Source organism: Pyrgilauda ruficollis, unplaced genomic scaffold, assembly GCF_017590135.1.
Source record: "Pyrgilauda ruficollis isolate IOZ18807 unplaced genomic scaffold, ASM1759013v1 scaffold10, whole genome shotgun sequence".
In the NCBI taxonomy this organism is placed as follows: Eukaryota; Metazoa; Chordata; class Aves; order Passeriformes; family Passeridae; genus Pyrgilauda; species Pyrgilauda ruficollis.
Window position 1 is genome coordinate 11,721,160 of NW_024508101.1, and position 11,475 is coordinate 11,732,634.

At 63.5% G+C, this 11,475-nt stretch overlaps 2 protein-coding genes across 2 annotated transcripts in view; one reads left to right on the top strand and one right to left on the bottom strand.

Moving 5' to 3' along the window:
* COL7A1 (collagen type VII alpha 1 chain) overlaps positions 1-4,470 on the bottom strand; it is a 28,048-nt gene extending 23,578 nt beyond the window's left edge. The window contains exons 1-12 of the mRNA XM_041462453.1: positions 4,389-4,470; positions 4,100-4,280; positions 3,863-4,022; positions 3,676-3,769; positions 3,434-3,592; positions 3,075-3,238; positions 2,847-2,976; positions 1,138-1,257; positions 869-1,015; positions 585-701; positions 361-510; positions 28-156 (exon numbers count right to left, since the gene is read on the bottom strand). Of these exons, the coding sequence (XP_041318387.1) occupies positions 28-156; positions 361-510; positions 585-701; positions 869-1,015; positions 1,138-1,257; positions 2,847-2,976; positions 3,075-3,238; positions 3,434-3,592; positions 3,676-3,769; positions 3,863-4,022; positions 4,100-4,280; positions 4,389-4,470 (1,633 nt within the window). The remainder of the gene's footprint in view (positions 1-27; positions 157-360; positions 511-584; positions 702-868; positions 1,016-1,137; positions 1,258-2,846; positions 2,977-3,074; positions 3,239-3,433; positions 3,593-3,675; positions 3,770-3,862; positions 4,023-4,099; positions 4,281-4,388) is intronic.
* A 21-nt stretch (positions 4,471-4,491) lies between these two features.
* On the top strand, positions 4,492-5,616 carry LOC121350798 (proline-rich protein 2-like). The gene is made up of 2 exons (XM_041462466.1): positions 4,492-4,596; positions 4,684-5,616. The coding sequence occupies exons 1-2, from the start codon at positions 4,492-4,494 to the stop codon at positions 5,614-5,616; spliced, it is 1,038 nt and encodes a 345-aa protein (XP_041318400.1).
* Positions 5,617-11,475: the final 5,859 nt, after the last annotated feature.

Here is an 11,475-nt window from a genome sequence, read left to right on the forward strand (position 1 = left end):
CACCCGTGGCCCTGCCCACAGACTCACCCTGGTTGTTGCGCACCACCACTTTGTACTCGGTGGCACCGGGGACACCGGTCCAGCTCAGCCGTACCCACCTGCCCGATTCCTCAACGAGACGCAGGTCTGACACAGCACCCACGGGTGCCTCCACGCCTGGGAGGGGACATGTGAGGCACAGCTGGAGTGGCACAGCCTGGACAGCACAACCCCCATACTCATCCTGGGCTGTGACCAGACACCTGGGGGGTCTCATGGCCAAGGCAGTCCTCAGGCTGAGCAATGCCCATTGGGACGTCCCTCCATGCCAAAGGCTTGGAACGCGGGGGGACAACTCAGGGGACCCTCAGCAGCACTCACCTGTCTGAAAGGTGGTGACAGGGGTGGCCACCTCCCCACCATCATAGAGCGTGTAGAGGGTGATGCGGTACTCGGTGCCTGGCTTCAGCCCCGTCAGCTGGTAAGTATTGGTGCTGCTGGGGAGAGACACTGTTCTGGGGGGCTCTGGTCCTGCAGGAAGGGAAGGATCACAGCCAGCTGCTGGAATGGAGAGCCCACAGGGGCAACAGGCACCCCAAGCTTACCTGTGGCTCTCTTCCACTCCAGACGGTAGCCACGAGCATCACGGGCACTGGTCCAGAGCACTTGGATGGATGTGGGGCCCAGGATGTTGGTCTGCAGCATCTGGTCTGTACCTGCCTCTGCAAGAGGGACCCCATGGGCCAGGGTACCTTGTGCCACCCTGCTGCCAGCCACCCAGCCCATGTCTCTGGTCCCTGTACATGGCAAGGACAGGGGCGATGAGGGGTGGTCCCTGCCCCCTCCCATGCACAGCAGCAGGATGGCATCACCTGTACCCAACACTTACCTGTCCTCTGCCGCACAGTGGCTGTGGGCCCCTCCAGCTGCCCGAACAGTGGGGCCACTGTCACCACATAGTCAGTGTTGGGCTGCAGCCCCACCAATGCATGTGACACCTGCCCGGCATCCAGGTCCACCCTGCGCCTGTCCTGCCCTGTGGAAGCCAGTGCAGCAGTGCCTTGGGGAGGTCAGGCAGCAGGTGCCACAAGCTCCCTCCTGTCCTTCCCCACAGGGGCCACCAGCAGAAGGGGCACAAGCTCTGGGAGAGGCACGTACCAGTGCGGGTTGCCCAGGAGAGCCGGTAGCCGCTCGCGCCCCTGACAGACTGCCAGGCCAGCAGCATGCTCTGTGCTGAGACGTTGTGGACAGTCAAGTGCTGCACGCCCACCAGGTGTCCTGTGGAAGTGAGGTGACTGTCCACCTCCCGCATGAGAATGGGGCAGGGAGCAGCGGGAAGCACCTTCACCTGCAAACTGCTGTCTCCAGGAAGACCCTCGCCCCTGCTCAGGGATGCTAACCACACTGAGGCCACTGAGGGCAGCCCATGCTCAGGCGGCTCCTTCAAAGCATCAAACTGTGCAAAATAGAGCTCAAACGTCTTCCTCCTAATGCCTTAAATACTTTCTGTGAGTTAAGAGTGCCTGGGGCAGCTGAAGGAATTGGTTTGCCAAAATCTGATGCTTGCAAAGGTGTTGCCCTGGGGCCTCACCCCCACTCCTACCCGGAGATGCTTTCCAACAGCCTCTGCCCTGGTGGAAACCACACTTTCCTCCCACAGAGCACTGTACTCAAACCCTGCATTTTTTCAGTCAACATTTTTTATGTCATGGGAAGAAAGCTCTGGTGGAAACACTCCCAGAAGGCTGCAAAGGAAATTGGGAGCACACAGTGCTGCATCCTTCCCTGGGAGCAACTTTTGGGGCCCAGAGCATCGTCTTGTAGCCACACTCACCTGCATCCCCATCCCACCCCCACAGGCAGCACCAGGCCAGGCAGCCCCATCCCAATGGGGCACAATGATTGGAGGGGGACATCCCTGTGCTGGGAACCCTTTCCTAACCCTGGCTGGGCCCAGGGCTGAGCACAGCACTCACGTGTCCGGGCGGTGAGGGTGGCAGGGGCAGCGGGCTGCTGTGCATAGAGGGGCTGGAGCATCACCAGGTACTCAGTATTGGGCTGCAGGTTGGTGAGCGTGGCTGACTGTGCGCTGGCCGCCAGGCTCTTCTCCTCTCTTTGGGGTGCTCCTGGAGAGGTGTGGGGGGCACAGGGACATAGCACACACCAGGCCCAGCAGGGAAGGGATGTCTGTGGGCCTGCACCCTGCCCTGAGGATGCCAGTCAGTGCCAGGGGTGGGGAGCACCGGGAAGAGACTGGGACATGGGCCAGGGCAGGGGCACCCCCTGGAGTGCCCGAGGCCAGGGTGAGGCTGCCAGGTGTGTGGCTCCAGCCCCGTCCCTGGCTGGGATGGGGGTCTGCTGCCTGCCCCCCATGTGCAGCAGCCATCGGGGTACACGCCAGGCCCCCAGCCATTGTGCAAGCCTAAGCACACACCCTGAACCTTGCACATGAAGCCTCGGGGTGCAGGAATACAGAGGCTGCCTGCACACCTCTGCACACACGCGCCCCACGCCCAGCGCACGCGTGCCGGCTGCCGAGGTGAGGGTGGGTGGATACACACCCACAGCACTCCGGGCATGTATCCCTGCATTGAGGCTCATCCATGCATCCCTCTGCCCAGGGCGCTGCACAAAGACAGGGTGCCCAGGCAGCACCGACCCCCACCTTGTGCAGCATAGCTGAGGCTGTAACCCTGGGGGGGCTCGGGGCCTGGCTGCCAGGCCAGCCGCAGAAAGGTCGGTCCAGTCTCCACCACGCGAAAATCCAGCATGGAGCCAGCACGGCTTTCTGGAGGCACACAGAAGCAGGGATGAATCCCCAGCCCCAGTGCCTGCACTCACCCGTCCCTATGGACATGGGCACTCACGGGTTCGTGCTCGGCCAGACACCGACTCGCCGATGCTGTTGGCATACTGGGCAGTGACAGTGACCAGGTACTCTGTCCCAACACGCAGTCCCCGTAGCACGGTGTTTGTCTCCCGTGGCCCCACGCTCACCTGGGCAGGAACAATGTCACCCCCTCATCTTCCCCAGGTCACACATGGAGCCACCAGGAACACCCAGAAACTCTGAGCAGTCAGGTGGGGGCACTCACCTCCTGCCTCTCTGCCATGATGGGCTGCCCTAGCCCTGTCAGTGGCACGTACTGCACCCGGTAGCCAGTGATGGGACCACTGGCTGCTCTCCAGCGGACCTGCAGACTGTCGAGGCCCTGCTCCGGGATCTCCAGGTTGGAGGGGCCAGCGTGGCTTGGCCCATCTGTGGGGTAGCACAGGGGCTGTTGGCTCCACAGTGCATGAAGCAGAGAGGAAATGTGGCAGCACAGATGTGTGCCCCATGGGATGGGATGCCAGGAGGTCATTTTGGGGATGGGACGGATGCTAAGGGTGCACGGTCTGGCACCCAGCACTGTCAGCACCTGTGCCCCTCAGGGAGGAGGGTGATGGCCCATACCCAGCAGGCGCAGGGTGCCCCCAACAGTCGTGCACACCCTTCGTGTCATCAGTGGCACCAGCGTGTCCAGCAGCTTGAAATCGCCGATGTAGAAGAAGAAGGCCTCAGTAGGCATTGAGGCCACACGGATCAGCTCCTTGCGATCAGCATTCTTAATACCTGGGACAGAGGGAGATGGTGGGCGAGGGAGGAACCTGAACCAAGCAGAAGACTCTTTCACATGGTGCAGAAGCCTCACTCACCCACGGCAAAGACCTTGATGCCCTGGCTCTTCAACTTCGCTGCCGGCCCCTCGGCATCGTCCTGGGACTTGCCATCCGTGATGAGAATGCAGATCTGCAGGGCCAGGAAAGAACTGTGGGATCCAGCATGGGGTCTGTGGGCCTGACACTCCTCCCCATGCTGCCAGGAACACTGCTCTGCACATACCTGGGGGACCCCAGGCCGGCGCTGCGTGGGGCCAAAGAAGTTGTCAGCAATGTAGCGGAGGCCAGCGCCTGTCCGTGTATTGCCACCCTTGTAGCTCAGCTGCTGGATGGCCCTCCGGACACTTGTGCCATCAGTGTGCTGGGAGAATGAGAACTCCACCCTGGGGAGTGCAGGGGGGCACTGTCACTTCCCAGCCCTGCCACCCTGCACCCCACGTGCCCCCTCCCTTGGGCTCACCGTGGGTCATCACTGTACTGTGCCATGGCAAAGCGCACTGCCTTCTCACCCACCACCTGCACAAAGGGCCCCACCAACTCCTCCATGAAGGTGCGGACAGCACGGAAGTTGTTCCTTCCAATGCTGGATGAGCCATCCACCAGGAAGGCGATGTCAGCCTCCAGCACATCCTCACACACTGCTGCAGAACAGTGACAGCACTCAGGGCACAGACTGGCACTCTGGCACATTGGTGCTGAAGCCCTCTTATTGTCCTGCCCACCATGTGGACCCAGTGCTCAGCACCTACCTTGGCTCCTCTTCTGTGCCATGGCAGCTGGAGGACGCAGGAGCGCCGGGAGCACAGCCAGGAGCAGGAGTTGGCCACTCATCGTGGGAGCCTGCAGGATAGGATGCTGCCACCGCGGTCTCACACCAGCCCCAAGCCTTGGGGACAGCAGTTCGGGAGGTTCCCAGCACCACCCGTGCCAGAACGCCTGGCAGCGCTGGAGGGCAGGGTGCCAGTGCCGCCCCAGGCACCCCACGGCGCAGGGAGAGCCCCGCTTCGGGCCGGGCCAGGCGGGCGGTAGCTGGCCCGTGAACAGCCGCTGGGGCTGTCCGCGGTGCGGGGATACAGAGAGCGCCTGGCCCGGTACAGCCCGGGTTCTGCCCCCGCCACCCCTTCCCCTGCCCCACGCCACGGCATCGGCAGCGGCGCGCCCCAGCCGCGGCTGCACTTGGCCCCCGCCCGCAGGGGCTCCTCCCGCCCCAGGAAGGTGCTCCAGGGCAGCGGGAAGCCAGCGTGGGCAGCCCTGCCCGCCAGACCCCTGCCCCCCTGCCTGGAGTCCCCTGCCTGCCAGCCCCCTGCCCCCTGCCTGGAGTCCCCTGCCCGCCAGATCTCTGCCCCCTGCCTGCCAGCCCCCTGCCCGCCACCAGGGGAGGCACCGCCTCCACGGCCGCAGCGGCGGAGCGCACCTGGCCCGGTCCCCCCGCGGTGGCTCCGCCGGCTCCCGGCCCCAGCCCAGCCCGGCCCAGGCGGTGCGAGCCCCGCCGCGCAGGGTGCCCGAGTGCCCACGGGTGCCCGCACGGAGGCTCGGTCCTGCGAGTGTCCCCCACCCGCGGCGGGACCCCCGCCACAGCGCCACGCTCACCCACCGCCCCCGCGGGGCCGCTCCGTCCCGCAGAGCTCCGAGCCGATCCGTGCCGAGCCGTGCCGGGCGCAGGCGGTGCCGGCGCGCACCGGCCCCCGGCGCTCCCGCCCCTTTATGGAGGGCGGCCCGGAGCACGGTCCGGGGGGAGCGGAGCGGCGCGGCCCCCGCCCAGCCCGGCCTCCCAAAGGGCTTTTCCCACCCGCTGCCCTGAGAGGGAAGGAAGGAAAGAAGGCAGCTCCTCAGGCTCTTCCCGCTGGAGCGCCACCCGGGCTGCCCCGCGGCTGCACGGCGTGCAGCGGCTCCGGGATGGGGATGAAGCCGGAGGGGGCTGGACACCCGGGAACGGTTGCTGCTGGATTTGCCACCGAGACCTCCGTGAGGGGCTGAGTGGGCTCCAGTAAGCCTCGAGGCAGTTTTCTCTCCAGCATCTGCATCTTTCAGGAAGGTGAGCAGCTCTGGCACCTGCCAGCCAGGAGCTGGCCACCCACTTCCATCCATCCATCCATCTCATGGGAATGTGTCCTGGAGACTTGGGGCCTGGATCCAGGCAGACCTGGATGAAGCTGCCACAGGGGCTTGAGCCCCTGGCACCATCTGGGTTAAAGCCTGGCTCTGAGCACTGGCCCTGGGAAGGGCACTGGTGGTGAAGAGCTGCTCCCCATGCCAGCACAGCTCCCACGAGGCTGCAGGACAGCCAGGCCTCATCCAGGATCTTTCCTGAACACACGGCTGGGGGTACCAGCATGTGGGGCCCTAGCACCCATGGTTCTAGTACAGGGACTGTGCTGGAGTCAGCCGTGGGATCATCCTGCCCTGCTCAGAACACCATCTCACAGCAGACTTGTGGCTGAGACCTACCCCAGAGCTGGAGAAACCTGCTGGAAAGCCACTGGTGATGTGGCTGCAGTTGCTGGGAGGAGGTGAAAGGGAGAAGATGCCCAGCAAGGCAATCAGGGACCCTGTGTTACCCTGGTGTCACTTCCTGCCCATCCTGTGACTGGTGGAACAGTCCCCTGAGGCTCCTCCTCAGCCCAGGGTGCACCCTTGACCCTCAGGGTGCTCCTCACCCCCAGGGCACCTGTGGGACCACACTGCTCCTTGGGGCATATCACACAGCACCTTATCCTCCCCTCTGGTGCCTGTGCTCACCTAGGGTTGACCCTGGCTCAAGGAACCTGCCATGCAGCCCATGCCACCTATCCCCTGTCCCCAGCACCCCACGTACCTGTGCCCTCCTGGCCACTGCCCCAGGGACTCCCCTCCGGCTCCTGGCAGGGCAATGGACAGACAGGTCCAGGGGCATCTTCTTGTGGGCAGCAGGAGGAGCAACAGTGGGGATCTCTGGGGCCCAGGGCCACCTCGCAGCTGGGGGCCGGGGGCAGGGCCACCGGCCACCGAGCAAAGATGCTCCAGGGTCGGCTGCAGGCAACTTTCCCAGGCACAAGCTGTTCCCAGGCAGGGGAGGAGCGGCGATGCCCTCGCTCTTCTTAAAGGTACAGCAAGCAGCGCATCCCCTCCTCTTCATTAGCCTTCCTCTCCTCAGACCTCAGCCCTGGCCCCCAAAGCTGGCGGGCGGGTTCCAAAGCTCGCCGTGCCCGCAGGTTTGCCCCTGCCTTCCCCAGCCCCGTGGGTCCGGCCGTGAGTCCAGCATCCTCAGGGCAGCACCATCCCTAAACCCTCCTCCCGCCAGAGCCCGTTTAATGAAGACAGGGCGGCCTGTTCCAATTAGACAAGGGGCTTCGTTAAACAGGGAGCGGAGGGGCCTGCCAAGGGCTCTGTGGCTGGCCCCGGGCCCGGAGCTGTGCAGCAGCCCCACGGGCGGTGCGGCGGCGGGGCACGGGGGCTGGGGGTCAGCACTGAACGGGGGCAGCGCCGGGGCGAGCATCGCCCCGCGGGCACCGCAGGCAGGGGCACCGGGGCAGCGACATTTCACAGCCATGCCAGGAGCTTTGCCCACCACCTCGGCCCCCAGGAGTGCGGCAGGCACTGCTTTGGGGTGGTCCCCAAACCCCAGTCACCCACAAGATGCCCGGCATCATCTTGACCATCTTGGCAGCAGCACTGCCCTTACATGAGCGCTGGAGTGGGGCACGCAGGGCTGCTGGGTCCCCAAAAGCAGTGTCTCCGCCTCCGCGGTGTTTCCCAGCTTCCCTCCGCATACCAGGAGCAGGGAAGGAATCTGCGGCCCCCGGCGCGGGACGGCGCTGCCTCTGCAGATGGAGAGCACCAGGTGTGAGTGACTCACGGGCACCCCGCGCCAATCCCTCCGGGGACATCCTGAAAGGCTGCAAACCCTTCTCAACGCCTGGAAGGCTGGCAGCCCAGCCACTAGTCATTCCCACAGCCCAGACCTGGGGTTCCCCACCGCCCACGCGGCTCAGCCCCAGAACATGCTGATTCCTCTACATTGACGCTGAACAAAATTTGTAGGGCTGACCCTGACCCCAGCTCCTCATCTGTGCATGCCAACCTGGTTCCCAAATGGCACTCAACAGCTGGCCAGATAATGAGACCTTCCAGGACACCTCCACGGGTGGTCTTTGCAGGGCACTGCCCAGGCTAGCACTAACCCTGAGCCTCACAGGGGTCATGCCACCCCCACGGAAGGGAAGCCCTGGTTTGAGAGTGTGCACAAGGAAAGCACAGGAGCTGAGCTTCTCCCTGCCCCTGCTTGCCAGGCATGAGGCCTCGCTGCTGCCTTAATGGGAAAGAAGAAAATCTTCAGCCCCAGGTGAGGTTTCAGCTCTCTGGGACGGGATGAGTCACACACCATGGTGAGGTACAGAGCCTGCTGAACTCGTGGTGCTGTGGGGATTGTTGCCCACCCTTTCCACCCTCTCCAGCCACTGCCTCTGGTGCTGATCTGACATGGGCTGGGATTCAGCACTACCCTTACAGGATTTTAGTTTTCTGGCCCTACTGTTGTCCCGCAGGGCTCCTCACTCCAGCAAAACATCAGCATTCCCAGCCAGTGGGGATGCATGGGACAGCTCTGGGGCTGCTGGGAGGGAGAAGCCACCTCTCTCAGCACTTTTACACTGGGGAGGGGAGCAGCACGGGGCTAGTGCCGAGGCAGGGGAGGAGTGGAGGATCTGGCCAGAGCCTGGAGGGGGAACCGTGTCTGCCACAGAGGCCAGTTGAGACATGCTCCAGGAATGTCTTTCAGAACCAGCCACCGCCAGCTCCATGATGTGGCACCCAGGCACCCAGCCCAGCATCCCAGGAAAGGGGCCCATAACCCCTGGCTATCACCAGTCAGCTCAGGGAGAGCCCAGAGGGACAGGGTGACACTCACAGTGCGGCCTTGGGGAACACTTGTGCCACCCCATGGGACAACCCAGCAACCCAAGAGATCACAAAATAGACCAGGGTGGGAAATGGTCAGCCCTTACCTCCTGCTGACCTACCCTGGTGGGTCTGGGGTGGTAGAAAGCCATGCCAGCCCTCCAGGCTGCACTTCACTAGGGAAACAGAAGCCTCCCAGCTCCCCTGTGCCAGAGGGGAGAGCTTAGAGCACCCTCCACCCTGCTGCTGCCCAAGGCCACATCCCTTGGCAAAAGGAATCAGAGTATGACATCAGGATGAAGTCATGACCAACGAGCTGCCCTCTCTGCCCAGCAGCTCTTGGGATGTCCAAAGTGAAGGGGTGCTCCCGTTTTTGGGGGACCTTATCTGCTGTGGAAGCAGCAGCAGTCTGGTGACAGAATGATGATGGAGGTAAGTGTAGCCACTGTAGCCAAGCTTGGGGTCAGGCTGAGCCTGCTGAGCCCCCCATCAGGGCTCCCCAGGGGGTGGGTGCATGTCCCAGCTCTCCCACAACTGCTGTGGAGGGATGGAAAGCTTTTCCTCATGTAAACTGTTGTGTCTGGAGGCTGCTGCCAGCACAGCTGCTCATCAGCATCGCACGAACCTGTGCTGGACTGTGGCCAGGCCCCGCTGGCCATGCAAAATGGGCTCAGGAGGGAATGGTGACACCACGGGGATGTGACCCTCCCCTTGGCCAAGCAGTGCAGGAGAAGGCAGCCCTGGTCAGCGTGATACAGAGGCCAGGCTGCTTCTCAGGGACAGCAAGTGAGGGGAGAGCCAGGCACCACCGGGACTCTGCCAAGGGCTGGCAGTGCTTTGCAATGGAATGGGGCCAGCATGGCAGAAAGGGAAGGTGACAATGGGGATGATGGAGGCAGGATAAGGAGCCAGCAGCAGTGAACGGGGCTCTAGAGTCCCTTGTTAAAAAGCTGCCCTCAGCTACATCCTGTGGTTGGGCTTTGGGTGATGCTGGGGATACCCAGAGAGGCTGGCCTGGGTGTCAGGGACCCCAGGGGAGGCAGGGGGAAGGCGTAAGCAGAATGCAGGCAGGGGCTGAAGTGCCCCATGCTGCAGGCAGCCACACACAGCCTGGCTCTTCTGCAGGAATCCAGCTCCTCGACTGACTGAGGCACGAGCTGCTCCCCTTCCCTTCTGGCCCTGCAGTCCCCACTTGCAGCGGGGTCCAGGCTCAGTAAAATCAACTTGCCTTGCCACTGAGAATGGGCATGTAGGAGATGGCAGAAATGCAGGGACCAGGTGCAGCAAAGCTTCCCCAGCACCTCTGCATGGGGCCAGTGCTGCCTTTTCCTCAAGCTGACAGTCTCATGGGGTGCTTGTGCCCCAGAGATGCCCCAGCCAGCCCAGCACACGCAGCTGGGGAAAGGAAACTCCTGCTGTTTCTTTGTAGGGGCAGATAAAAATTCCCTGCCCTGGGGTTACGAGGATTTTGGTGCTCCCAGCTCAGTCCTGGCCGCAGGGTTTGCAGGCAGCAGCAGGCAGTGGCTGGCAGTGCCCGGGGCACAGCCGGGCTTGGGGTGCACAGAGAGAGACCCAGGGATCCTGCAATGCAGGAGCCGGGTCTGGCAGAGCAGGGGGAACGGTTTCCTCTCGGATGCCTGCAAGGAAGGAGGAGATGAAGAGAAGCCGAGGGAGAGCTGCCAGCCCACGTCGCGCACACTCGGGGCATGTGCGGGCTGGGTCGAGGTGCGCAGAGCGTGACCGGACACGCGGGGGGCTGAGCCCGCCCGTGCCCGCCCGCAGCCCCCGGCGCTGCCCGCCCGCCTGCCCGGCCCTGCGCCGCTCCCCGGGCACCGCTGCTGCCGGCGGCCCAGCGCCTCGGGCCCGCTGAGAGATGCAGAGGTGAAAGGTGGCATTCCTGCAGCCGGCGCCTGGGAGAGCAGCTCGGGGCAAGGCCGGGTCACTGGGGCTTCCCTGCAGTGCCGGGGAAAGGCAGGAAATCATCTTACCTGCAGACACCAAGGTGCCACGCCTCCGGCCGCCTCCAGCCCTCACCTGCATCCCTCCAAGAAGGTGTGTGGCAGATGGGACCTGCTGGGTGCTGGGGGGCTATCACAGCAGCGGTTGCTTCTGGCCTTGCAAAGTGCTCTGTCCCAAATTTGGCTTCCAGGGGCACCACGGCTTCAGGGCACTGGAGGGGCACAGAGGAGCAGCCAAGCAGGCGTGTCTGCCGGAGGCGAGGACAGAGCCCAGACCTGCAGAGCCAGGGCACTTGCAGGAGGAACACAGCAGCCCCTGTCACACGTGGGCACAAGCTGCCCATCAGATCCCAAACCCTGCACCATCTCCACTCCCCCTGAGTGGGAAAAGCACCATGAAGCCATGGCTGCCCCATGCCTCCTTCCCAACACATGCTGGGAGCAGATGGTACAGGGGTAGATGGGCAAGGCAGCACCACCTTTCCTGCACATGGAATCTGTTCTGCTGCCTAATGCTGAGCTTTTCTGGGAAATGGCAGCTGCCCAGCTCCCAGAACAGCACCCAAGGACACAAGGCCAGCTGCAGGCTAACCCAACCATGGGAGCCCCCATGGACCCTGCAGAACCTGCAGGAGAAGGCAGCAGCATGGCATGGGGTGCTGGGGGGGAGCAGGGTGGTGACAGGGGCTCACAGCAACTGCCAAGCAGGGGGGAAAGAAGGGCAGAGAGGCAGCATGGGGGCCTAGGGAGCTGGAGCTGTTCCAGGGATGCTGCCAGCTGTGCTGCAAGAAGCTGCTCCTTGCAGGGGCTTTGCACAGCTTGATGGGACTGGGTATATTTGTTCTTCCTTTCAACAGCAACAACAGATGCCTCCCTGTCTACAGGGCTCAGCTGTATTCCCAGGGGAGGAGTGTTGCCAAGAGGAATACCTTGGCTATTCCTTGTGAATTCAAGGAGCCAGTCCTCAGGGACCTCTATCCCGACCCCAAGGATGAGCATGCTG

Excerpts from the sequence above, each read along its gene's own strand:
- LOC121350798 (XM_041462466.1), top strand. The coding sequence starts at position 4,492 with ATGCTGCCACCGCGGTCTCACACCAGCCCCAAGCCTTGGGGACAGCAG. Across the intron at positions 4,597-4,683 it reads TGGCAGCGCTGGAGGGCAGG|CCGCTGGGGCTGTCCGCGGT; the intron begins GTGCCAGTGCCG and ends GCCCGTGAACAG.